The sequence below is a fragment of the Leucoraja erinacea genome, chromosome 15 (genome assembly GCF_028641065.1).
Source record: "Leucoraja erinacea ecotype New England chromosome 15, Leri_hhj_1, whole genome shotgun sequence".
NCBI classification, from domain to species: Eukaryota; Metazoa; Chordata; class Chondrichthyes; order Rajiformes; family Rajidae; genus Leucoraja; species Leucoraja erinaceus.
This window is the reverse complement of record NC_073391.1, coordinates 20,791,474-20,816,956: the sequence shown is the minus strand read 5'-3', so window position 1 is coordinate 20,816,956 and position 25,483 is coordinate 20,791,474. Positions and strand designations below refer to the sequence as shown.

General features: G+C 39.5%; 2 protein-coding genes across 4 annotated transcripts in view; one reads left to right on the top strand and one right to left on the bottom strand.

Annotated features, from left to right (window-relative positions):
- Positions 1 to 5: 5 nt before the first annotated feature.
- zdhhc6 (zinc finger DHHC-type palmitoyltransferase 6) lies at positions 6 to 22,195 on the top strand. 2 transcript variants are annotated; one of them, XM_055646880.1, is made up of 11 exons: positions 6 to 143; positions 2,883 to 3,379; positions 4,861 to 4,952; positions 10,247 to 10,406; positions 10,875 to 11,036; positions 13,067 to 13,120; positions 14,852 to 15,019; positions 17,650 to 17,691; positions 20,506 to 20,651; positions 21,671 to 21,714; positions 21,848 to 22,195. In XM_055646880.1, the coding sequence occupies exons 2-11, from the start codon at positions 3,122 to 3,124 to the stop codon at positions 21,949 to 21,951; spliced, it is 1,230 nt and encodes a 409-aa protein (XP_055502855.1). In that variant the 5' UTR covers positions 6 to 143; positions 2,883 to 3,121; the 3' UTR covers positions 21,952 to 22,195. The 2 variants fall into 2 exon arrangements, with proteins under 2 accessions (XP_055502855.1, XP_055502854.1); XM_055646879.1 differs by lacking the exon at positions 6 to 143 and adding an exon at positions 2,542 to 2,781.
- Positions 22,196 to 23,980: 1,785 nt separating this feature from the next.
- acsl5 (acyl-CoA synthetase long chain family member 5) overlaps positions 23,981 to 25,483 on the bottom strand; it is a 50,554-nt gene continuing 49,051 nt past the window's right edge. For both annotated transcript variants that reach the window (XM_055646846.1, XM_055646847.1), the window contains exon 21: positions 23,981 to 24,234. In XM_055646846.1, coding sequence (XP_055502821.1) covers positions 24,094 to 24,234 — 141 coding nt within the window. In that variant the 3' untranslated portion in view covers positions 23,981 to 24,093. The remainder of the gene's footprint in view (positions 24,235 to 25,483) is intronic.

Genomic DNA, 25,483 nt, shown 5'->3' with positions numbered 1-25,483 from the left:
AGCTCCGCGAGCAACAGGCCCCGAGGCGGCTCGATGACAGGCGACACAAACTGCGCCCTTTACATTATTTAAACGATGAGGGAAGAGGACTCGAGCTCATTAAAGGCCGGCGACCAAATGTAAACAGAGTGGGCGCCGGCGAGGTGAGTGAGTGAGTGAGTGGGAGGCGCCGGCAGCGGCGGAAGCGGCGCGCGGCAGCCATTGGTGAGGCGCCGCCATTGGCGAGTTTGAAGGCAGCGTGAGGCGGGAAGAGCGGCTGTGGGAACACAAGACCAAAGATCTGCTCTAACATCTTTGCACAAGACAACACAACACAATACTGTGAATCGAGTGTGTTCCTCAAATGAAGTCCAAACGAAATTTGATTTCTTATGCCATACAAGAAAAGAACCCAGACACACACCAACACAATTTACACAAACATCCATCACAGTGAATCTCCTCCTCACTGTGATGGAAGGCAAAGTCTTGTCTCTCCCTTGCTCTCCATTCTTCTCCCGATTCCTTCTCCCGAACTTCTACAGTTCAAAGACAAACAAAATGCTGCGTGAAGTAAAACAGCGGGACAGGCATCTCGGTTTTAAAAGGATTTCCCCTTTAGAGAAGGAATGGGTGACATTAACATCGGGAAGCATCTCTGGAGAGACCCTTAGGAATAGTTGACGTTTCGGAAGCAGCATCTCAATGGAAATTCTAGAGAGTAAATAGTTGACGTTTCAGTCGAGACTCTAAGACAGTCAGAGATGCCAGCCTGTCAGTCTGGTGAGTTACTCCAGCTTTTTGGCGTAATGTCTGTCTTCAGATTTTAAACCAGCATCTGTAGTTCCTACTTAAACACAAACAGTTTAGTTTCTCGTCACGTGTATGGAGGTACAGTCATAGATGAACTGAGGCCCAGGCCAATTTGAATTTTAAATTCCGTTTGGAATATTTTGGAGGACCAAGGACAAAGAACCGAGCACCTCAATTTTAGAGGCCCACAAATCAAGATCACTTTGAAGCAGACAGGCATGAGGGCCACTCTGATAGGGCCTGGGTACAGTGAAAAGCTTGTGTTGCGTACTATCCAGTCAGCGGAAAGACCATACAAAGGAGCCACTCACGGATACACAATAAGGGAATAATAGACACAAAATTGCTAGAGTAACTCAACGTCACCCATTCGTTCTCTCCAGAGATGCTGCCTGTCCCACTGAGTTACTCCAGCATTTTGTGTCTTTTCGGTGTAAACAAGCATCTGAAATTCCTTCCTACACATAAGGGAATAATGTTTAGTGCAAGATGAAGCCAGTCAAGTCCGATCAAAAATAGTTTGAGGATCACCAATGAGGTAGATAGTATCTCAGGACTGCTCTCTAGTTGTTGATGGCTCAGTTGCCTGACAACAGCTGGGAAGAAACTGTCCCTGAATCTGGAGGTGTGTGTTTTCATACTTCTGTACCTTTTGCCTGATAAGAGAGGGGAGAAGAGGGAGTGAATGTGGCGAAACTTGTCCTTGATTATACAGGTGGCCTTGCCAAGGCAGTGTGAAGTGTAAAGGGAGTATGTAGGAAGGAATAGCAGATGCTGGTTTAAACTGAAGATAAGACACAAAAAGCTGCAGTAACTGAGCGGGACAGGTAGCATCTCTGGAGAAAAGAAATTGGTGACGGTTCAGGTCGAGCCTTCTTCAGACTCAGTGGGCAGCACAGTGGTGCAGCAGTAGAGTTACAGTCTTACAGCGCCAGAGACCTGGGTTTCATCCTGACTATGGGTGCTGTCTGTACAGAGTTTGTACTTCTCCCTGTGACTGCATGGGTTTACACCGGGATCTTCCGTTCCCTCCACACTCCAAAGATGTACAGATGTGTTAGTTAATTGGCTTGGTATAAAAGTAAAAAACTGTTTCTTGTGTGTTGGATAGTGATAATGTGCGGGGGTAACTGGTCGGCATGGACTCAATGGGCCGAATGGTCTGTTTCCGCACTGTATCTCTAAACTAAAAACCTGTAACATCATCTATTCCTTTTCTCCAGAGATGCTGTCTGACCCTGCTGATTACTCCAACCTTTTGTGTCTACCTTCAATGGAAGGGTGGTTGGTTTGTGTGATGGGCTGGGCTGCGTCCAGAATTCGCTGCAACATCTCCCGGCGATGGGGTGACATGAAGGGAATAATAAGTATAGGAAGGAACTGCAGATGCTGGTTTAATCCAAAAATAGACACAAAATACTGGACAGGCAGCATCCCTGGAGAGAAGTAATGGGTGACGTTTCGGGTCGAGACCCTTCTTCGGATAATCAGTGCTCTGCAAAGGCTGTGGTGTAATCTCGCTTTTGTGCAGGAGCTGGTCAGAGCCCGATGGATCTGACTGCAGCTCGGAGGCTGAAGCTGAGTCTGTCCCACAGGCCGTGCCGGGCAGGGCAGGACCAAAGATCTTATAGCGCTATAAGATCTTTGGGCAGGGCAGTGCCTGACGTCGGTCCGAGCGCCGCCTCCTCCCCACGTAACGTGCGGGCAAGATTCATATTCACTCCCGGGGCACGCACGGAGCCTGGTGCACGGAAGGAGGAAGTCGCGCTGCGGAGTCTCGGCTGATGCACAGAAGCGGGCGATTTGCAGCCACTACTGAGTCGCCGGCGATACATCGCAGCCCCGACCTGTCCCATCCCATTCCATCCCCACCCACCGCACATGATACCGCCTGTGTCCTGCAATCGCTCCCATCGCCATTGGCATTTCTTCCCACATTTACGACCGGAAATTTAAAAAAAAACACAATCAAGTGGCGTGACTTTTCGAGTAAGTTCTTCTTTTAAAAACATAAAGTAGAAGTCTGCAATTGTTTTTTTGCCGTAGAAAACTTTAGAACAAGTTTTAATTCCTGGTCTGTGTTCCTCTAGGATGGCTCTGGCAATGCATGTGGGAATACCAAGCGATAAGTTATGACTTGGACGAGGAAATAAATCAAAGCTATGATGAATTTACTGGAAGCGAAAACTGAAGCTGGCGTTTTTTTTCGTAAATCTATTTTCTCAACAAAAGCATCATGTTTTGCCCGACCTCGGGCATGGAGTGACGTTTAGCCTGGTTTATGTGATTTGATGTATCACTACAAAGTCGTTGTCTTCAATCAAGCACCATGTGGTCGATTATCAGATTTGAAAATCTTCATGAACTGAAAAGAATTTGTCACTGGGGACCAATTATAGCCATATCTGTGATTACAGTATGTTCATCAATGGCCGTTATAGACTCAGTGCTTTGGTATTGGCCCCTCGATACTCCAGGTGGAAGTATAAATTTCATTATGTTGATAAACTGGACAGTTCTTATACTTTACAATTATTTTAATGCAATGTTTGTTGGCCCTGGTTATGTGCCAATTGGATGGAAGCCGGTAAGGAAATTATGTATTTTTTTTAGTGAAGAATGTATTTATTGACAGTAGTTATTTGCTACTATTGTATTAACTAGTGCATGGTAATTTTATGAGTGAGAGTTTGAATGGTTATAGCTGTAGATGCTAGATTCTTTAAGCATCTTTTTTGTGTGTATCTGTACATCATTTACTACACATCTAAGGTTTGTGCCCTTAACAGTCATCGGAACTTAAAGTATGAGATGTCTGAGCTTCCTGTAGTTGACTTCAGAAACGTATGGTATACTTAGCTGAAACAATTGTGTCTATATTGTTACACATCTGTTGAAAATGTACCATGATGCACTACTGACACATCAAGTGTTAAAGTCAGAGTGAAGGATTAGTGGACTTAGTCTACTTGTTCGTTCATTCTTCACCTTGTGAGCTAATCCTTGGCTTTTCAGAGCTTTTCTGCTAACTGCTTGCACGGATGCAAGCCAACTGCTTGCATGGATGCCTTAATAACATGCAGCAGTTTCTGATGTTATTTATCGTCAGGACCTCTAGAGTAGAAGGGTTATGGCCCTGTTAAAATTCACAAAATAGCCTCCCAATTAAGGTAGACACACAATGCTGGAGTAACTCAGCGGGTCAGGAGTTACTCCAGCATTTTCTGTCTACCTTTGATTTAACCCAGCATCTGCAGTTCTTTCCTACACTCCCAATTAAGGTGTTATGTCTGAAGAAGGGTTTCGGCCCGAAACGTCACCTATTTCCTGCGCTCCATAGATGCTGCTGCACCCGCTGAGTTTCTCCAGCATTTTTGTGTACCTTCGATTTTCCAGCATCTGCAGTTCCTTCTTGAACAAGGTGTTATATCTGCTTGGTACACTATATTTTTGCTTTAGTCAGGAGCTACAGGAATACATATTACAGGAGGCACATATTCTCGAATGACTGACGTATGGGTTGAGAGATAAAGGGAAAATATATTGAAATGACGTTATTTTAATTTTAGCATCAGATTCTTAGTATAGACTTCATGTACTGCTAACAAAACCAAGAAATTTGTCTGTGACTTTTTGCACAATCAGCCTATAAACTCTAGCCTTAAAAGTAGAACTAGATTTGTCTTATTCAGAAATGATTCCAGCAGTCATGAAAAACAGTGTTCAATATATCGCTTTCTAGCACCTGGTAATCTAATGATTAATATTGCTGTATTTCACCTGCCATTGGACTTTATATTCTAAATTGAGGTGGCCAGAAGCAAAGGGTGTAAACATAACTGCTGAGCATGGTAAATATTTACATGCCCTACTTTGGAAGCAATTGTTCTGTCACCTAAAATAGCACACTAGGTGATGCAGGCAATTAATATCCCATGAAACCAATGTGCATTCACTGAATCATCCTCATTCATTCTTTATTTTTTCCATTGCTGGAATTTTGTTCATTTATTTTTTTAATTCACTAAAATAGAAAGATTATTATAATAATTATCTTATCTTTTCAAGGAAAATTTTCATGATGCAATGTATCTTCAGAACTGCAGAATCTGTCATGGTTACAAGGCACCCCGATCACATCATTGCCGAAAATGTAATAGGTATGTTTGGACAACTTTACACACGAGCACACACTGTGAAACACTTAATTTATACAAAAATGCAGTATTTTGGAGATGAAGACAAACCCTTCAGCTTTACGCAATTTTTAGAATGTTTTTGTTTTTCAGAATGTTTAGATTGAAAATAAAGCCACTCGTATAACATTTTGTTAAAAACAAAATTATGCAAGCGAAACAAATGGTATTTCAAAACTTTGATTTGACATTATGGAAGTTAAGGTGTAATGAAAATAAAGTAATTGAAAAATATTGCAAACTGAAATGACTCTAGAACAAAATCACTGACCTGAGCTTTACTATTGTAGAGCCTGTCAAAATAGTTGTTTGTTTAAAAACTATACATGTCCTGTAATTTAAACTTTTTTTAAGGCCAATCCTATTTATTCTGTTCCGTAAATATAATTGAATTTATACTGTGAGATGAAAAATGCACTGAGCAGACTAATTAATTTTAAACCTTTTGGCTCGAAGGGCCGAATGGCCTACTCCTGCACCTATTTTCTATGTTTCTATGAACAAAATTTGCAGGTGTAAATTTTAGAAGACTGAAAATTACTTTGGATTCCTAAACTATAGTATTATTGCCTCCTTTTGGACCAATAGAGCCCCTTGAAAACAAAGTTGTTTTAATAAAACTTTAATTTCTATTTTGTTCTGTCATTTTTTCTTCAAATATTTCATAATTTTGTACCACGTGTAAATTCTGAAACTTTACAAAGATTTTTGTTAACTATCTGCTAAGCCCGATTATAATTGGGTACCTGATGACTATAACTAAACGTAGAACTGGTTATGTAGCTTGAGCTTGCTCCTCTAAACAAAATCACGGTAACCCTGTACCTCATTCATTTTCCTGCCAGTCCCCACATCTCTTAGAAACATAGAAAATAGGTGCAGGAGTAGGCCATTCAGCCCCTCAAGCCTGCACCGCCATTCAATATGATCATGGCTGATCACCCAACTCAGTATCTTGTACCTGCCTTCTCTCCATACCCCCTGATCTCTTTAGCCACAAGGGCCACATCTAACTCCCTCTTAAATATAGCCAATGAACTGGCCTCAACCACCTTCTGTGGCAGAGAATTCCAGAGATTCACCACCCTCCTTTATCCTTAAACTGTGACCCCTTGTCCTGGACTTCCCCAACATCGGGAACAATCTTCCTGCATCTAGCCTGTCCAACCCCTTAAGAATTTTGTACGTTTCTATAAGATCTCCCCTCAATCTTCTAAATTCTAGTGAGTACAAGCCGAGTCTTCATATGAAAGGCCTGACATCCTAGTAATCAGTCTGGTGAACCTTCTCTGTACTCCCTCTATGGCAAGAATGTCTTTCCTCAGATTTGGAGTAAAAACTGTACACAATACTCCAGGTGTGGTCTCACCAATACCCTGTGCAACTGCAGTAGAACCTCCCTGCTCCTATACTCAAATCCTTTTGCTATGAATGCTAACATACCATTCGCTTTCTTCACTGCCTGCTGCACCTGCATGCCTACTTTCAATGACTGGTGTACCAATAAATCTTAAATCTCTTTATTGTCTAAAATCTGTCTGAGTCTTAAATTTGCTCAGATACTGAGATCCAAGTATCCATGGTGCTTTAGAGTAGAAAATTCAAATATTTTACTACTTGAGTAAATATATTGCTCTTCGCAATTTCCATAGTGGATAAGCAAGTAATCAATCAATTATTTTGGTCTTGCCTGTATTTTAGCATAACTCCTGCATTGTGGAAGGTAGCATACATTGCCCCTCTTCTGAATAATGGGGTTATTGAGCAGTGGGAGGGTGGTAAAATTCATTACAATGATATCAGAGCACTGAATAAATTGTGCGATTGGCAGTCTCGGTATGTATTTTAACTGGGAAATCATAGTTGGCACTTCTGTTACTATTTTAAGGTAGTACGTGGTGGGTTAGTTTAAGGAAAATCAGTCCATGTCATATCCCTGAGTTTTCAAAAAGCATTAGAAGTGCTCTACAAGAACCATTAACTGGGTATTGGTTAACTTTCAAAACTGGAATGAGTAGGTTATTTTTCAGGTTGATTGAATTCTACAAGGAAGGCTGTAAATAGGCATGGATCGGTTAACAGAGTGATAGACACAATATTATGTGAAAACCATCTAATTTGGTAAAAGAGGGGCAGAATGAAGTGAGAAAATGGGAGGTTGGTATTCAGAGGAACATTGTAGCTTGTAATTAGGAAGCCAAATGACAGCTGTCTTAATTATATGAAGATTGCAAAAGAAGACAAAATTAGCATTTTGTGCAAAAGACAAATCCATTAATAGAATATGGGTTAAGGTTTATTATTCTTACATGTACCGAGGTATAATGAAAGGCTTTGTTTTGCAGACTAAACAGATCCGATATACCAAACATAGATTTAATCAGTTCAAACTCGCGTACAATAGATACAACAAATGGGAAGATACAGATTGCAGAATATAGTTCTCAGCATTGCAGCACATCAGTTCCAGAGACAAAGTTCAATGTCCTTAGTGGGGTAGAGGTGAATAAGTCAGTACCCTCGCTTATGGAAGGGCTGTTCAAAAGCCTGATAAGACGGGGATAAAGCTGTTCCTGAGTGGTGCTACACACTTTCAAGCTTCTGTACTTTCTGCTCGATAGGGGCCGAGGTCTGGGACAGATCTTTGATTATCACAAAACGCTGGAGTAACTCAGCGAATCAGGCAGTATCTCTGGATAAAATGGATAAGTGACGTTTTGTGTCCGAACCCTTCTTCAGACTGAAGATTAGAGACTGGCAGAGGGCCCTGACCCGAAATTTATCTATCCATTTTCTCTATTGATGCTGCCAGACCCACTGTGTTGCTCCAGCATTTTATGTCAATCTTTGATATAAACCAGTATCTGCTGTTCCTTTTTATTACATTAGGTCTTTGATTATGTTGGCTGCTTTTCTGAGGCAGCATGAAGTATAGATGAGTCAATGGTGGGAAGTATGATGTACTCAGCTACATCTTCAACTCTGTAATTTCCTGCAGTCTTGGGCAGAGCTCTGTCCTGACCAAGCTGTGATGTTTTCTATGTGTTCGAAGTATGAGTCACAAGAGACATGCACATTTCCTCAGTCTCCTTCAACAGTTTCAGGATTGGTGTGCCTTCTTGGCTATCACATCAGTGTGGTTGGTCCACAACAGATCTTTTTAAATATTAATGCCAAGGAACTATTTCCTATTTCTCAACTATTTCCACACCCACACCATTGCTGACTAGGCATGTACTCCAGCATGCTTCCTGAAGTCAATAACTAGCTCCTTCGTCTTGCTGACATTGAGGGGGAGGTTATTGTCCTGATATCATGTCACTGAGTTCTCTCTTTTTTATGATCTACCGATGCAAAGCATTGAATAGTAGGATTATTGAACATAAATTTATTTAATATATACTGTTCCCTTGAAAAGTAATAGTAACTCCTAGCTTCTATGACAATTACAAAAGATAATAGTAAGATTAAACGAGAACTTACCAGTTTGAAGAACTCCGCTAGGACGCATGCGTGTCATTCTTCAAAGCAACGGTGTGGAATCACAGATAACTATAATGACTAAACATAGTAAGATTAGAGAAGAGATACCAGTTCGGGATATGATCAAGGGTGGGAGCGGAGGGCACGCATTCCCTGCCCTGTTCAGGGTCAGCCCAGGACTGATCCTCCGTGTTCACCTCTGATGAGGAAGAGACACTATGCAGCCCCACACCGCTGTGGGGCTTATTGATTGCCCACTGTGGCTAGCCTCCATTTCCCGGAGTCTGCCACTTTGGAGGATCTCCTCCAGCAACCGCTCTAACCGGCCCCGGTGCTCACGGGCACTGGTTGCTCGCGGTTATTCCTCGTCCTGCAGCCGGTCCAACCGGCTCCAATGCTCTCGGGCACTGGCCGCTCCCGGCTGCTCGTTATACTGCAACCGCTCCAACCGACCCCGGTGCTCACGGGCACTGGTTGCTCGCGGTTGTTCCTTGTCCTGCAGCCGGTCCAACCGGCTCTAATGCATTCGGGCAACTGGCCGCTCCCGGCTGCTCGTCATCCTGCAGCCGCTCCAACCGACCCCGGTGCTCACGGGCACTGGTCGCTCGCGGCTGCTCAAAGTCAGACTCGTCTGAGTCTGGCTTTCGATTCGTCTTTTGCTTCGCTTTCCCGCCCGGCCCAGGAGTGTATTTCTCCGGTGCGGGAGCGAAGTCGGGCACAGCTGATTCCACTTCGGGAGATTCCCGTGCCGTCGACTGCTGCTGCTGCTGCTGTTGCTGCTGGCTGCCCACAACTCTGCGGTTCTCCCCCTCCAGCTTTTTCGCAACCTTCCTTCTAGTCATTCTGTCCATTTTCCAACCTGCAAAGTAAGTTGGAAAAACACAGAATCCCTTACCTACTGTTGTCGGCTTTTTGATTCTGCCGCTAAAGTGGACGTCCTCCCCCTGCTGTGACTCGTTGCAATGCGTGTAGCGATATGACACGCATGCGTCCTAGCGGGGTTCTTCACGTAGTCACTCACGTGACTCTGAAGTAAAATCAAGGTTTTCCTATGCAAAATCAAAACTTTTGCCTTTATAACCAAAGTTTCCTCTTCTTGTACTTTACTCTTAAGTGTTTTGTGAAGAACCTTTAAAGAACAGCATGTCGAAAATCATGGTGCAACTTGTAAACTTAACCAGAAATAGGGTATATGCAGGGAAATATACTTGCTTTTGGTGACAGGCAAATTGGTGTGTTTTTTAAGTTTTAGTTTTTGATAGTGCGCGTAGTGAATATTCTCATCTGCAGTTAAGTATAAAACAGGAGTCACGGATGTAGAATTATTGCCCGCAAATCAAAGAAATTCCAGAAGAAACGTAATTGCATAAAAGAATTGCTACCAAAGATGCAAAGATGTAATTAAGGCTAAAGAAGGGTCCCGACCCGAAACGATGCGTCTGTTCTCTCCGCAGATGCTGAGTTCCACCACCCTTTTGCTTTTTTTTGCTACATGATATTCAAATGAGGACAAAGCAAAAATTGTTGTTGATGGTTAAATGACTGAGGTGAAATGTCAAGCTTTTTTTGATTAACCGCTGATGGCTATTAATTTCAAATGAATTGCTTGAATTGTTCAGATCTATCAAGGAAAATATAAGCAAATTAAATTTTATAACATTAAACATAAAAATATGGTAAACATACCTACTTAAAATTCCTGTTCCTGACCATATCAGTTACTTATTTTGATAGAATTGCATTTGATATTCTCTTGGTTCTCTCTTTGCTCCTAGGTGTGTGATGAAGATGGATCATCATTGTCCATGGATCAATAATTGTTGTGGTAATTTTAACCATGGCTACTTTACCTTATTCCTGATATTAGCACCTATGGGTTGTATTCATGCTTCTGTGATTTTAATCATGACCATGTACACACAGCTTTATAACAGGGTAAGTAAAGCATCATTTTGTTCCAAATATATCTCAAGATATCACGCTAAGAAACAGTTTGAAATATATAAAATTATCAGAGGTATAGATAGGTGTAGACAGACAAAACCCTATTCCTAGGGTGGAAACGTCAATGGATCAATGTCAAAGACTAGAGGGCATAGCTTTAAGGTGAGAGAGGCAAAGTTTAAAAATGATGTAGGGGGCAATTTTTTGTTTCAGAGGGTGGGTGAATGGATGGTGGAAGCAGAAAAGGGAGTGGCATTTAAGAGTCTTGGGTAGACATGCATATACAGGGAATAGAGGGATATGGATCACGTGCAGGCAGAGGTAAATAGTTTAACTTGTGGACATTGTCATGTGAAGGGCCTGTTCTTGTCAGTGTTGTTCTATGATTTGAAAAAGTGACTTGGTAAGGTGTTTGCATTTATGTCTCTATTTACAGTCTTTATGTGTGATTTATTGCAGATATCATTTGGTTGGAGTTCTGTAAAAATTGATATGAGCATGACTCGAAGCAATCCACAGCTCATCATTCCTTTTGGTATTTATGGATTTGCTGCCTCTCTCTTTGCTTTAGGATTGGCAATCGGTACAACAATTGCTGTTGGAATGTTGTTTATAATTCAGGTAAAATTTGGATTGAAATGCTTTAAAATATATGGTTGGACATTTTGGACCCAGTCACATTGAATGAACATGGCTAACTTGTTATTTTAAAGTCATTTTTTTTTAAATATTTATTTTATTAGAAGCAATTGTACAAGGAGAAAGTAATTGACATAACAATTATACAATTTTCGTACAGCTTCAGTTTTAACATTTTATAAACTGTTAAGTGAATCGGAAAAAAGTAAAAAGGAAAGAATGAAAAGGAAGAAGAAAGATACGAAAAAGAAAGAAGAAAAAACCCCTGAACTAACAAAGAAGTGAGAGAAAAACAACAGAGATATATCCCACTACCCTTCCCTACGCCCGCTCACCCGACCCTAGCATCGGTTTTGAATTAGTGTTTAACCATTCTGTTGTTGAAGAAATTCAATGAAAGGAGACCATATTTTGGAAAATTGGTCTGATTTGTCAGACAAAACGAGCCTTATTTTTTCTAAATGTAGTGTCTCGGTCATTTCTGTGATCCACATCTTCACTGTGGGAACTGTTATCTTTTTCCAGAATTTAAGTATAGGTTTTTTCGCAGTTATTAAACCATAGTCAAGGAAACGTCTTTGGAATATCGTTAACTTAGGGCAGCCCTCTGACATTCCTAATATTATTAATTTTGAATCTGACTCCAATTGAATTTTGAGTGTTTTAGAAATGGTATTGAATATTCCCATCCAGAAATTTTGTATTTTAATACAGGATACAAAAGAATGGGGTAGCATAGCTTCTTGGAGGTGCCATTTATCACAGAGAGGGGAGACAGTTGGGAAGATCTTATTCAATTTGGTCTTTGAGTAGTATAACCTATGCAATACTTTGAATTGTATCAGGCAATGTCTGACATTTAAAGAATAGTAATGTATGTACAGTAGGCTTTCCTCCCATATATCTTTTGAAAAGGGTAAACCCAGCTCGTCCTCCCATGCTCGCCTATAAATCTCAGAAGGTGGGGTATCAATATTTAGGAGAGTGTTATAAATGTAAGATATCAACTTACTTGTATCGGCATGTCTATTCAAACAAGTGTCTAATATATCTGGACCCATAAGAGGAGAGTCTTGTGTATATGTTTTCACATAATCTCGGATTTGAAGGTATCTTAAAAAAAAATGTTGGCGTTCAAGTGATATTTCTCCTGTAGTTCTTGAAAAGAAAAGAGATTCCCCTTCTTATTTTCATGGGTATGGAGAGAAGGCAGGTATGGGTTACTGAGTTGGATGATCAGCCATGATCATATTGAATGGCAGTGCAGGCTCGAAGGGCCGAATGGCCTACTCCTGCACCTATTTTCTATGTTATCTCTACAGTATTATCTTTCCCACAGTATTAATTTCCAGGTTCTTACATTGAACAAACACCATATCTAAAGTAGACGGTTTAAACAAGGGATTGTTTGCAACAGGAAGAAGGAGAGACATGTTTCTCAATTTAAGGCTGAATTTGAACTGTTTCCAGATATGGATAGTACTATGTATTATCGGATTTTGCTTATACGTTGACTTATTCAAATGTGTTAGAGATGGGAGAATCGAGCCTATACTAAAAGGCAAACAATCTTCCCTCTCCATTTTTAACCAATTTACATGTTGACATGTATCGTCCAACCAGAAGGTTATATTCTTAATGTTAGTTGCCCATTAAAGTCATTCTTTAACATTATAAATGCAATTTAATTATTTATCAGCATCCAAGAAATCGCACATTTTTGAGGAATAATCAAATTAAGGAATCCAAAATATAGTTAGATGCGGAATAGGGAACGGAAAGAAATTGCTTATTCGTAGAATATTGTGTTGGAGCTAAATTTTGTTAAGGCCAGTGTTTCCAGCAAGCTAATTAATTCCCATTGCAAATATTTTACCCAGTCCCTGAACGCCATCAGGAATTTGCTGCCTATTATAAAAGCAACAATATTCCTCTATTTCAATAGAATCTCTAACATTGTTGGATATTTTGCGTGAATATTTGGGTTCACTGCTTGCTCTCTCTTTTTCTAGATGAAAGTGATTCTTAGAAACAAAACATCCATTGAAGTTTGGATAGAAGAAAAGGTAGGTTGTGGCCCCACTCAGTTCTATACTGCCAATGTCACTTTGATATGTTGCTACATTAGATCCCATAGAATGGATGAAGAGATGCACCATTTCTTGAATAGTCCCTTGTAAACTCTCCTCATAAAATTTGGAAAAAAATGATAGTTGATATGCCCCTTAACATGGCATGAACTAAAAAAAAATAGACTGCTTTAACTTTCAAAGTAGTCTATTAATTTTTATAATTTGACCAACGTAAGATTTTATTGAATAATTTAATGTGCTCAATAATCCCAGAGAAAGTCTTTATAAAGAACTATTTAAAATCTGTTTCCCAAGTATATTTTGTTCGGTATTCCCAAACTGCTCATGGCTTGAGCTCCAGATTTTGAGCCAATGACAAAGAAAGAATAGTAACATGTATCCAAGTTGCAGTAATGGTGATCCTTCTTAGTGGTACATGACCAAGGTTAGGGGGTGCTGTTGGAGTGCCTATGTGAGTTATGTGGTGTATTTGATACACTGCAATTATTGTAAGCTACTGATGATGAGAATGAATTCTTGGCGGGTTGCTGGTGTATCATTCAGGCGGAATGCTTTGTCCTGGTTGGTATCCAGTTGTTTGAGTGTTGGATCTGGATGAGAACAGAAGTGTAGTCTTCTGTCTCCTGATCTATGAACATCATTGTCAAGGATCCATTGAACCCCACAAATTCTCTGATCACCTATTTCTCATCATGGAGGAATCTGAAGACTGCTGTAGCTGGCTTCTTAAAGTTGGACATTGGAAGGGTCGGAAATTTGCCATTACATCATGAAAATAAGGGAAATGTTTAAGGCCATCAGTAATCAAGTTGCTTGTTTTAGCGTATCCTGTCTCTGCCCTCCTCTTGCAGCGATGGTACTATTGACTGGTGTAGATAACTTTCAGGTTAGTAGTGATTAATGATGTTGATGGATAATAATGCCATTGAATGTAATGTTAGATTTTGCCTTGCCAGATGGCTTGTCAGTTTCATGCCCATTTATATTCCTAGGGTAACTTTGTGGGATTTGAACTGTTGGTTGTTATCCTGCAACTTTACCCATTGCATCACGACTGGCAAATGGAAATGTATGCAGGGTATCATCTGTTCTTATGAAGATTACTGGAATTTTTGGTGGCTTACTTTATTACAATCGGGTGCATCCATTTTGGGCCTGCATAACATGGATGTGGAGAGGATGTTTCCACTAGTGGGAGAGTCTAGGACCAGAGGGCACAAACTAAAAGGACGTACCTTTTAGAAAGGAGATGAGAAGGCATTCATTTAGTCAGAGGGTGGTGAATCTGTGGAATTCATTGCCACAGGTGCTTTGGAGGCCAAGTCATTGGGTATTTTTAAAGCGGAGATTGAAAGGTTCTTGATTAGTAAGGGCGTCAAAGGTTATGGGGAGAAGGCAGGAGAATGGGGTTGAGAGGGAAGGATAGATCAGCCATGATTGATTGAATGGACTCAATGAGCCGAATGGCCTAATTCTGCTCTTATGACATGAACATGATATATCTCTGACGCTGGTAGTGTGAGTTTTAGAATGAAGTACTTAAGGCGGTTACAGATTTTTCTCAGAAATTAATTATCAAAGTGCCAAGGAACTCCATGTTTTGGTTTTTGTCCAATTTTACCATGGTACAAAACAGGTTATCAAGTTCCTTCAATGCAATAATAATTGTTTTCAAAATTTACCAATGCAATCTAATTTTCATAGGCCAAAGACAGAATCCAGTATTATCAAACTGGTGAGCACTTCGTTTTTCCATATGACCTTGGAAGCAAGTGGAAGAACTTCAGGCAGGTGTTCACGTGGTCTGGGCTTCCTGAAACAGATGGAATTGTCTGGCCTGTTCATGAAGGCTGCCATCCATACACATTAACGGTAAATTCTCTTTTAATAGATTACTGAATGAAAATTGCACAAAATGCTCAGAAAACAAGTGATAGTGTAGTTGCCCTTTCAAAAAATATTATCGTTTTTTAAATTCAGCGCATTTATTTATCATTTTAAGCCTATATGGGCACTTTTCAATGAATGTCATTCCATGACGTCATGGTGCTTTTAATTCTGTTTAGTATAATAATTGATCGGCTTGCTCTACATGGTAATGCTCTTAGCTCGTGTTGCATTATGGGCTTGAGCGTTGTTCTATGATACATTGCAGTAGACAGACTTAATTACAGAATTATACCAGTATTGTTGCATGATCAGCAGTGTTCAATTCTCTTTTAAAGGTTCACTTCAGTCACTTTCTTTGCCACAAGGTATCTATGGCACATTATTGAAGCAGCAGAAGCTTCTCTCAATACCTTGAATCATATTAAGTTTATGGAGTCGTACAGCAGGGAAAAGGACCCTTCAGCCTAACTTGACCATGATGTCCAGTCCCATTTGCCCACAATTGGCCCAAGTTCAATGATGCAGATTATTGCTCGATAATAATAAAGCTTTATTTCAGACACGGGTCCATATAACACATCATACAGTATAAGGAGATACAAAAAATACATTAAAAATTGCATATTAGCCTATAAGATATCCAAGCTATTGCACCAATGCCATCTAAGCCTAGAAGTGAATCTATAGCAGCTTTTCAGAGGGCTGACTAGGGCTTCAATTATGTGGTTCTCTGACTTGTCCAGGTGACACATAAAACTAAACATCAGCTGTCTTAAGAGTGCCTCGCATGTTGGCACTCTAGTGGACACAAACAATTGACTGGCACTATGCCACCTAGGGACATGAAGCAGCAACCCCATTGCATCATTGTATGCTGCCTTGAGCCTCTGCATACTCATTTTCTTATAGTTAGACCACAATTGAGCAGTATATAACGGTGTGATATAGGTTCTGAACAAGGAACACTTCACAGAGTCAGAGCACATAGAAAACTTCCTTATAAGTATGTGTTTAAGAGGGAAAATGGAGAATCGAAGGTTACACAGCAAAGCTGGAGAAACTCAGCGGGTGCAGCAGCATCTATGGAGCGAAGGAAATCAACGTTTCAGGCCGATTCTTCAGAAGGTCTGACACGACTTCGGCCCGAAACGTTGCCTATTTTTCCTCCACACACTGCTGCACCCGAGAGACTTTTTTGTGTAACCAAATAAAAGATGTTAGGAAAATAAATTTTACAGCACTTTCTTTGTCATCCGTCAGCGCTTCGGATATGACTATGATTTGGGTATTTAATTTCCTTTCTTAGCGTTAGAGGACTTTATGACATAATCAAGATCGCCAAACTGATTTCCTGTCCTCACACCTTCAACATCATTATGCGGCTTTTCTTAGCACTTATATTTATGTCATAATCAGGCCATACTGAGAGCACACCTTCAACATCTGCTGCAGCCCAGCACTGTATGGACAGAGCAGGACCAGGTCGTCTGCATACATAAGATGATTAACAATAGTGTTGCCCACAAGACAGCCAGTTTTTACCCTATTTAACTGATTGGATAATTCATCCATATAAACATTAAATAAAATAGGAGACAAAATTCCTCCGTTACTAACACAGAATGAAGCAGATACAACATTGTCCCATTTAACCTGAAACGTTTTATGGGCATACCAAAACACTAAAATTCTCACTAAAAATTTAGGGGCACCTTTATCTAGCAATTTTACAAACAATTGTTCATGATTAATTCTATCAAATGCCTTGGACGCATCAATAAAACATAGGAATACAGATAAATTCAGGCTTGTGTACCTGAACACAATCTCTTTAAGAGCATAGATACACTGGTCAGTTCCATGTTTTCTTTTCATCTAAGCTATACTTGGAACTTTGCTGACTACAAATTAGCCGTTAAAGCACTGTAGAAAACAGCGATGGTTACTTATCCAAGTTCAGTAAAATAATACACTATCTCACTATTCAACAATACCAATGGTTTGGCATGTGGCTCACAGGATGATGTTTCCCCAACTGGCAAAATCAAGTCCAAGTTGCTGGTTTAATATTAATATCCTGTTTGGCTTTCAGTTTTTAATAGCACATGGGTCATGGGACGACCGGCTTAGGAGCTAACAGTCATGCTCTCTTTGAACCGACTATTGGGGAATACAGGAGAGCAACTCTTTGTGACCTCTTCATTTGGTTCCTTTCCTTGCACTTGAGCTCCATTTGACAGCTGACTACACAGCATGAGTTAACAGCTGAAAATCGATTGCTTGCTGTATATTAAATTGTGGACTTAAAGTGCCAGAGATGTAATGCATAAACATTTTATTCCTTTTCCAGTAGTAAACTAAAGGTTAAATTTCTGATAGAAATTGCAAAATAAATACTTCCATGTATTCGGATGAAAAATGGGAAAGATCAGAAAGAAACCAATTGTCCCTTGAAATTTGGATATAGAGAAATGTTTGAACCTTAACCCATGCTTTATCTTGAATCGCACATGGTTTTATTTTGTTGTCATTTCTCAAGACTTCTGAATAATACCAGTTAATAATGAATGAATTGATTTGTGACAGTGTTTGCGAACTTTGTCTTGTTACAGATAGAACAGCTGAAGCAGAAAGCTGATAAAAGAGTGAGAAGTGTAAGTACTGTAATGCCCACATTTTTTTGGCAGATGGCAGCATTTCATGGATGTACCTTGTGCAAATTAGATTTCATAAATGATTTGTACTTGTTGAGAAATCTATAGTTATTTTTCAGATTTGGATAACGTGACTTGCAGCTACATCTGCTCATTAAGATCATGTTGGTCTATCTCCATGCCATCTTTTGAGCAACTAACCCCACAACCTTAATGCCATTGATATCTACCAATGTGTTTTAAATGAACACAATGATTTAGCCCTCTGGGGAAGACAATTTCAATGGCTCACCACACTCTGAAGAATTTTTTTTATCTCTGTCCCCTTATTCTGAAACTATGGTTCACTGACCTAAACTCAGCCAAGAGAAACAGATTCCCAGTGTCTAACTTGTCAAGCTCTTTAAAAAATTTGAATGTTTTATTGAAATCTGCTCTTGTTCTTCAAAACTCTTGAGAATACAATCCCTGCCTATTAAGTCTCTCCTCGTACAGAAAACCTGTATACCCAGGACTATTCCAATGAATCATCATTGCAACTTTTATGTTGCACCCTTTCTTAGGTGATGAGCCAAAAATGTAGGCAAAATTTAGGTTCAGTCCAAGAAAGCTCTGTGCAATTGTAAATAAGAGCTCCTTGCTCCAGCATTCAAATCTCTTTGTAGTAAAGGAAAACATGCCATATTTTCTCCTTCTTAACCATGCTGCACCTTCAGTAAGGGGTAAAGCACACCCAGATCTCTGAAAATCAATCCTACCCAGTCCCTTACCATTTAACAAATTCTCAGTTTTTCTGTTATATGAAACTGGACAGGTGATCTTTGACTTTTTTTCATCTTCACTTCACCTTGTGTACATGAAGTAGTATGTTCATGCCCACTCACTCAGCATTTCATATCCCCTTGAAGCTCTCTTTACTCTCAATCCCACCTACTTCAGTGTTATCAGGAATTATGAAATTAGCCCGCTAAATTGTTATTGTTTGTGAAATGTTCCGATCCCTAAGTATGTCACCATGTCTTGTCAAATTGAGAATAGTCAGTTTATTCTCACTTTAATTTCTGGCTGTACGTCAATTTGAATCCATGTCAATACATTGCTCTAATATTTTGACTGGCCAGTGCAGGACCTTATCAAACCCCTTTTTTTTAAAAAAAAGTCAAAATCCACACGTACTGAATCCCTATTTTCAATTTTACAGGTAACAACTTCAAAGGATACCAACAGTTTAGTTAAACATGTTCTTTCATAAATCCATGCTGAATTTGGTCGGTTCTTTTAAAGGTGTTCTGCTACTACATCCATCATTACAGATTTCAACATTTTCCGTGTTTTTTTCCTAATTTGGAGAAGTCACATTGGCTCTTGTCCAATCCACAGGAACAATTCCAAAATCTATAGTATTTTAGAAAAATAACCACTCTCTAAACCCTTGAATTTCCCCATTGAACCCGTCAAAAGCAAATCCTGAGATTTATTCATTTCCAGCATTGCCAGCAGTTTTTTTGGCTGATGCTTTGCTCCTCCAGTTTACCATTCCTAATTAATTGCTCACCTACTTACTAGCTTTTTGTTTCATGCAACAAGATGCCTAGATCCCTTTCTATTCCATCCACCAGTCTCCAATTAGATAATTTACTTTTTGATTCCTTGTACCGAAGTGCATGACCTTTGAAGTGCACATTCCTACATTAAACTTTTCATTTGCCAGGTTTTCCCCATTGAACCAGAGTCCAAGCATCCTCATTGCACCCCCACCTAGTTTTGTATTGTCAGCTACCTTGCACTCTGCCCTCATCTCCTAAATTGTTAATATAGATAATACATTAATGAGGCTCCAGGACTGATCCGAATTGCTGCGATATGTTCAATGGACATAAGTAAGAGAATTTGGTGACATTGTCAGGTCACTAACTTACCTGATTTGTGTTTTGCCTTGAGCAATAAGTACTTCTGCATGATTGCATTTAATATTATTGCACAATTATTTTTAAAAAAAACTGCTGTAATTAAAAAGGTGTGAAGTAAATGGTGTCCTGGTCATTAAAATCAGAGGGAGGGGGGGAAGAAGCAGTAATGAGTTATATACTTTTTTCTATCATCTGTTGCCAGGTAATTAAACTCCCCACATTTGTTTAATCTGAAATCTTCAACAGTAACACAGACCTCTTGAAATGATAAGATGATTTGCTTGTAGATGGATTGTTTTGAGTCCAAGTTTGCATAGCAGACCAATAAAAAGGAGTAACAAGCAACTTTAAATACTCAGGCTCAGTTTTTCAAGGCAGTAAGAGAATTGTAGTTAATCTTTCTTGAGTGCTTAAGTTGATCCCAGTAATTACTAGGATTTTGTTTTTATTGAGAGCTATTTTTCTACTTTAACCTTGAAAGTAATGGATGGACAGTGTTAGTATTTGGTGCAGGCAACTGTAAGGAGCGGGACTGGAATAATCCTACGTCATGATAATCTGAAGGTGGATTGTTTTGTTAAAAATCATTCCCTTTTCTGAATCGGGGAAATATAAATGCCATGGTACTTAGTTGAATCATGAAGCTGTAAGAGCATATTGTTAAAAATTGAAAAGAATCTGTAGAACACATTTTAATTCCTTGTCAAACACCCGGCTTGCTTGTGTAAGTAAATGTTGACATTGAGGTATGACTATAGTAACATCTGTCTTCAATTATTATACCAAAAGCAGATGTTTTTTCAAAGTAAATTGAGTGTGCTTGGTAGCTATATTGACAGACTGGGATCTATTTGAAAGTGTGATGGTTGTGAGTTGCATGATTTTGTAATCTTATTACTGACAGGTTCAATACAGAGTGATTGAAGATTACAATGGAGCTTGCTGTCCTATAACGAAAGGTTTCAAAACATTTTATAACACACCTTGTACTGAAGAGCCCAGAATTCAGCTGAAAAAAGGTGAACTGGTTTCGGCCACAAGAGGTTTGAGGTAAGTTGAGCAAAATTTATCTTGTCATGGAACATGTAGCATTGGATTTGAAATGAAAATATTTTTTTGTCATTCATGGCCAGATGACTGCCTTCTATTCTCCAATTTAGGTAAACTAGATGTGATCAAAACCTCTGCCTGTTGAGACGAGCCCTATTCATTTATTGAAGCTTGGTCAACTTCAAATTGGCTTCCCATTAAACACTTTAGTAGTTCTAAAATTCTCATCTTTGTTTTCAAATACTTCCATGGGTTCTCTCCTCTCTATCTCCTGTAAACTACTCCCTCGCTGTTATTTTTTGAGATGCATGCACTCTTCCAACTCTAGTCTATTGATCACTCCGTGTAATCACTGCAGTATTTCAAGTTGTTAGCTTGAGCTCTGAAATTCCCTTCATAAACTTCTCTGCACCGCCCTCTTCCTCCTCTGATAATCTAGCTCCATATTAAATTGTATTTGAAAATAGACGAAACAGTGCAGCACAGAAACAGTCCCTTCAGCCCAAGTGTATGTGTTGACCATGATGCCAATTTAAACTATTCTCTTGCCTGCACATGGACCATTCCCTGCTTCATCTTGGGCCTGTCTCAATGTCCCGTGAATGTTGTTATTGTATCTGTTTCTATAACTTCCCCTGACAGGACATATGATGCTGTCAGGATATCATTCGCTGAGGTAAATATGAAAAGATCTCAAAAGAATTACTGGATTCTTTTTTTAGTCTTCCCCATCTCGCTTTAAATATATGCTTCTCACATGTGATATTTCCACCCTGAAGAAAAAATACAGATTTCTCACTTAATTTTGTACTCTTCTGTAGGGAGCTTCTGGCATTCCAGAGACGATTATCCAAGTCTGTCCAACCTCCCCTTATAGCTAATGCACTCTAATACAGGCAACATCCTAGTGAACCTCCTGTAATGCTGGGCGACTCCTGTATTATTAAGTGAAAAAATAAAATGAGTATTTTTTCATTTATCAATTTTCATTTTCAATAGAAATTAATATTTCTCTTCAGGCACTGGATGTATGGCGACAAGAACTTAAAGAAAAATGCCTATAGTAAGTAAATTCGTCACCCAGTTTCCTGGAGATGTGTCCAATTGCAACATTTCTGTTTATTTGAATCTCTGCAAAAAGTAATGACATTGTTATTTAAATTACTTTCAATAATCTTTTACTTGTATTTAAACAGTTGGAAAGCATGAACGAGGCTGGTTCCCAAGAAAATGTGTTGAGAAATACTTAAATGGCCCTGCCACAGATAAAAGAACAGAAGAGGAAAAAAAGAATTTCTGATAGTTATTGGCACCGGTTCTTTTGACAACAGAGTTGGTGATGGTCTTCTACAGGATCTCTTTTCCGATGCTTTCTTTTTCACATTTAATTTCGAATCGACTTGTTTTGATAAAGCAGTTGCATGTCTTTTATAATCAAAGAAGTTCCTTTACATTTTCAAATGTTTATGAAACAATCTAATTATGGTGATAGAGATTTGAGAGGCGATTTGCAATTTTGAAACAATAAATTGTCTTCCCTTTCATATGGTTTTGTGTGATCCATGTTTACTGTGAAACTTTGGAAACAATTTCCTGGCACAAATTGGGATAGTAATATAAGTAAAATGCTAAAATACAACTACTGATCTACTACCACATCCATGCCTCCACTTTTAAGTCTTCACTTGACTATAACAACCATTTATGCTATCACGTGCTGGCCACCTCGCCTTTGCAGCTCCCATCTTGGTTTCATTCTAACTGGTCCATGAGCTTCACATCAGCGTCAAGTACCTCCAGATTTAGCGAATGGGTCTGAACTTCATTAAAAAGATTATTTGGTTTTAAATTCTAAAAAGTTAAGTGTTTTGAAATTTAAATTCGGTATTCCTTTTATTGGAGAAACAGAACTGCAGATGCTGGTTGATACGGCTTTGGCGCTTTGAGGCATTAGCCCGACCAGCTGTGCCGCCCACTATGCTGCCCCTCTTTATATCCTTTAGGATAGAAATTAAGTTACCATTCTAAGGTCGTAGCCTCAGAATTAAAGGACGATCCTGTAAGAAGAAGATGAGGAGGAATTTGTTTAGTCAGAGGGTGTGAATCTGGAATTATTTGCCACTGAAGGCTGTGGAGAATGCCAATGTACATTTTTACGGCAGAGATAGATAGATTCTTGATTAGTACGGGTGTCAGGGATTATGGGGAGAAGGCAGGAGAATGAGGTTAGGAGGGAGAGATAGATCAGCCATGATTGAATGGCGTAGACATGATGGGCTGAATGGCCTATTTCTGCTCCTACCACCTGGGTGAACTTCTACCCAAATCCCATTATACTTGTTTCCATGCTGTATGATGTGATGCATTTAAAAACAGTTCAAAAACCTATTGCAACAGAAAACCAAAAGCCACTGGATCATTTCCAGATGATCCTCAGTGGTACATCTCCCACGATTTAACCACCTCTCAGGCTTCTTCTTTTCGTGTCCATCTTGTTACAAATGTTGGCCTCGCAGTCATCATCCCGTCCTAAAACGGACGCAAGCTTCTGGCGACAATCAGTGGAAGACGTCACTTGTCGCAATAGATGATGGTAGTAGCAGAATTAGCTCGGGAAACTTCCAGTTTCCAGCCCCGCGATGTGGACGCTTCTGCTAGGGGGCCCACCTCTCAGGCTGATTACACCTTTCAGATAAATGGGATCAGGTCATTCAGTTCTCTATCTGGAACTGAAGTTCAGTCAAGTGTTCAGGGAACTAGTGCACGGCATCATCCAAACCTGTGTTTGCAAAGATTATCTACAAAGTAGATGAAGAATTTTGGCACTCAATATCACAAGCAAATGAAATTTGAACCTAAGTGCTCATATATTTCATGTATCATATTCATCCATTTCTTGTGGCTGTCAGTTAACGTCAATTACTTCTGGCCTATCGCAAAGTACAGTTTTAAATTCAGACCAGAGACTGTAGATACTAGAGTCTGGAGTGAAAAAGAAAACCAAACTGCTGGAGGAACTCAGCATGTCAGGTTGCATCTGTGGAAGAAATGGACCATTAATGTTTCAGGCTGAGACCCTTCATCTGGACTAAGAACGGCGGGTGCGGTATAATCAGTGTAAAGAGGTGAGGGGGAGCGAGCAAGAAGCTGGCAAACGACGGGTGGATCCTTGTCTGAATACACCTGTTGCATGCAGCTCTTGCCCCCTTTATACCAGCTATCGTCCCTCCACACATTCCAGAAGGGTCTCAACCTTGTCATGAATTTAACTGGACTCATACCATGCTCAAACCTGGTGCTCTGAAAAAAATAATCGACTGAATGTGTGTTTTGGAAAAATCTTTTATTTGGTTTAAACATTCTGGTTTACATCTCAATGTTCCATTCAAGTTGATGACATGGTTAGGACAGGAACACATTATTGTCTTGTTCTAGTTGGAGTCTATCCCTGTGTTTTCTCGTAGAGCCGATCAACCTGCTTTTTGAAAAATTTGCTTAATTCTGATCTTTTGGCCTTCAGTGTTGGAGTCAAGAGTCCATTTTCAATAGTGAACATGTGCGTGTGCAGGTACAAGTCCTTTACCTAGAGAAGATCAGGAAAACTGTCAAGACTAGAAATGATCCGTTCACTCTTTCCTACAACAATACCAATGAGCAACCAAGTTGGGCCAACGTTGCTTTATTTTTATGTACAATTTCACCTTTTATTACTTACATTTTTAATGCACATCAATTAACATGTTCTCATCTCAACCATTAGCTATATGCCTTGTAATGTTACTTCCATCGCAGATTGCCAACACCTGCAATGTTTTGCTTTTCTTGCAGAATCGTGTAAATTTGCAGAGCAGGCACCAATTTCCTTTCAAAAACAAACTCCAACATGCCAAGAGAGTAACTATTAATTGACAATGGAGTCCATCATCAAGTGAACGGTCATTTACATCTCAATTTGGAATTAAGATTGTAAGAAAGGAATGTTCACTACATCATGGATTCATCTCTACAAGACATGTAATACAATGGATTTTAGTGTAAATTATACAGGAATAACAACATTCCTTTAATTTCCCATTTGAAAAAAAAATGCCCTATTAAAGATCTGCAACTATTTTGATCCAACAAACTAAAATTCAACCAAAGCTATTGAAAAAGTCTGTGCAGATCCTATTCAAGGCACGAGTATGAAGAGAAAAATGTTAACCAGAATAGGTACATATAAGCATATTGTCAGGTTGCTTTACAGCTTGATTTTGGAACAGCTCTGCCCATGACCACAAGTAATTGCAGAGACTTGTAGATATAGTCCCATCCATCACACAGATGAAACTTCTCACCATTGACTCCATTTACACTTCACGTTGACAAAGCAGCCAAAATAATCACAAACTTGTCCCACCCCGATCATTCCTCCTTCTCTGCTCCTGTCCAACAGAAGGTACAGAGGTTGAAAGTGTGCACACCAGACCCAGGTTCAACTACTTCTCTTTTTTGATCAGGATTCTGAAAAGGTCCTACAGTGCATTCAGAAAGTATTCAGACCCCTTCACTTTTTCCACATTTTGTTACATTACAGCCTAATTCTAAAGTTGATTAAATTCATTTGTTTTATCATCAATCTACACACAATACCTCATAATATAAAAGCAAAAACAAGTGTTTAGAAATATTTGCAAAGTAATTAAAAATAAATAACTGAAATATCGCATTTACATAAGTATTCAGACCCTTTGCTGTGACACTCAGAATTGAGCTTCGGTGCATCCTGTTTCCATTGTTTATCCTTGAGATGTTTCTACAAATGGATTGGAGTCCACAAGTGGTAAATTAAA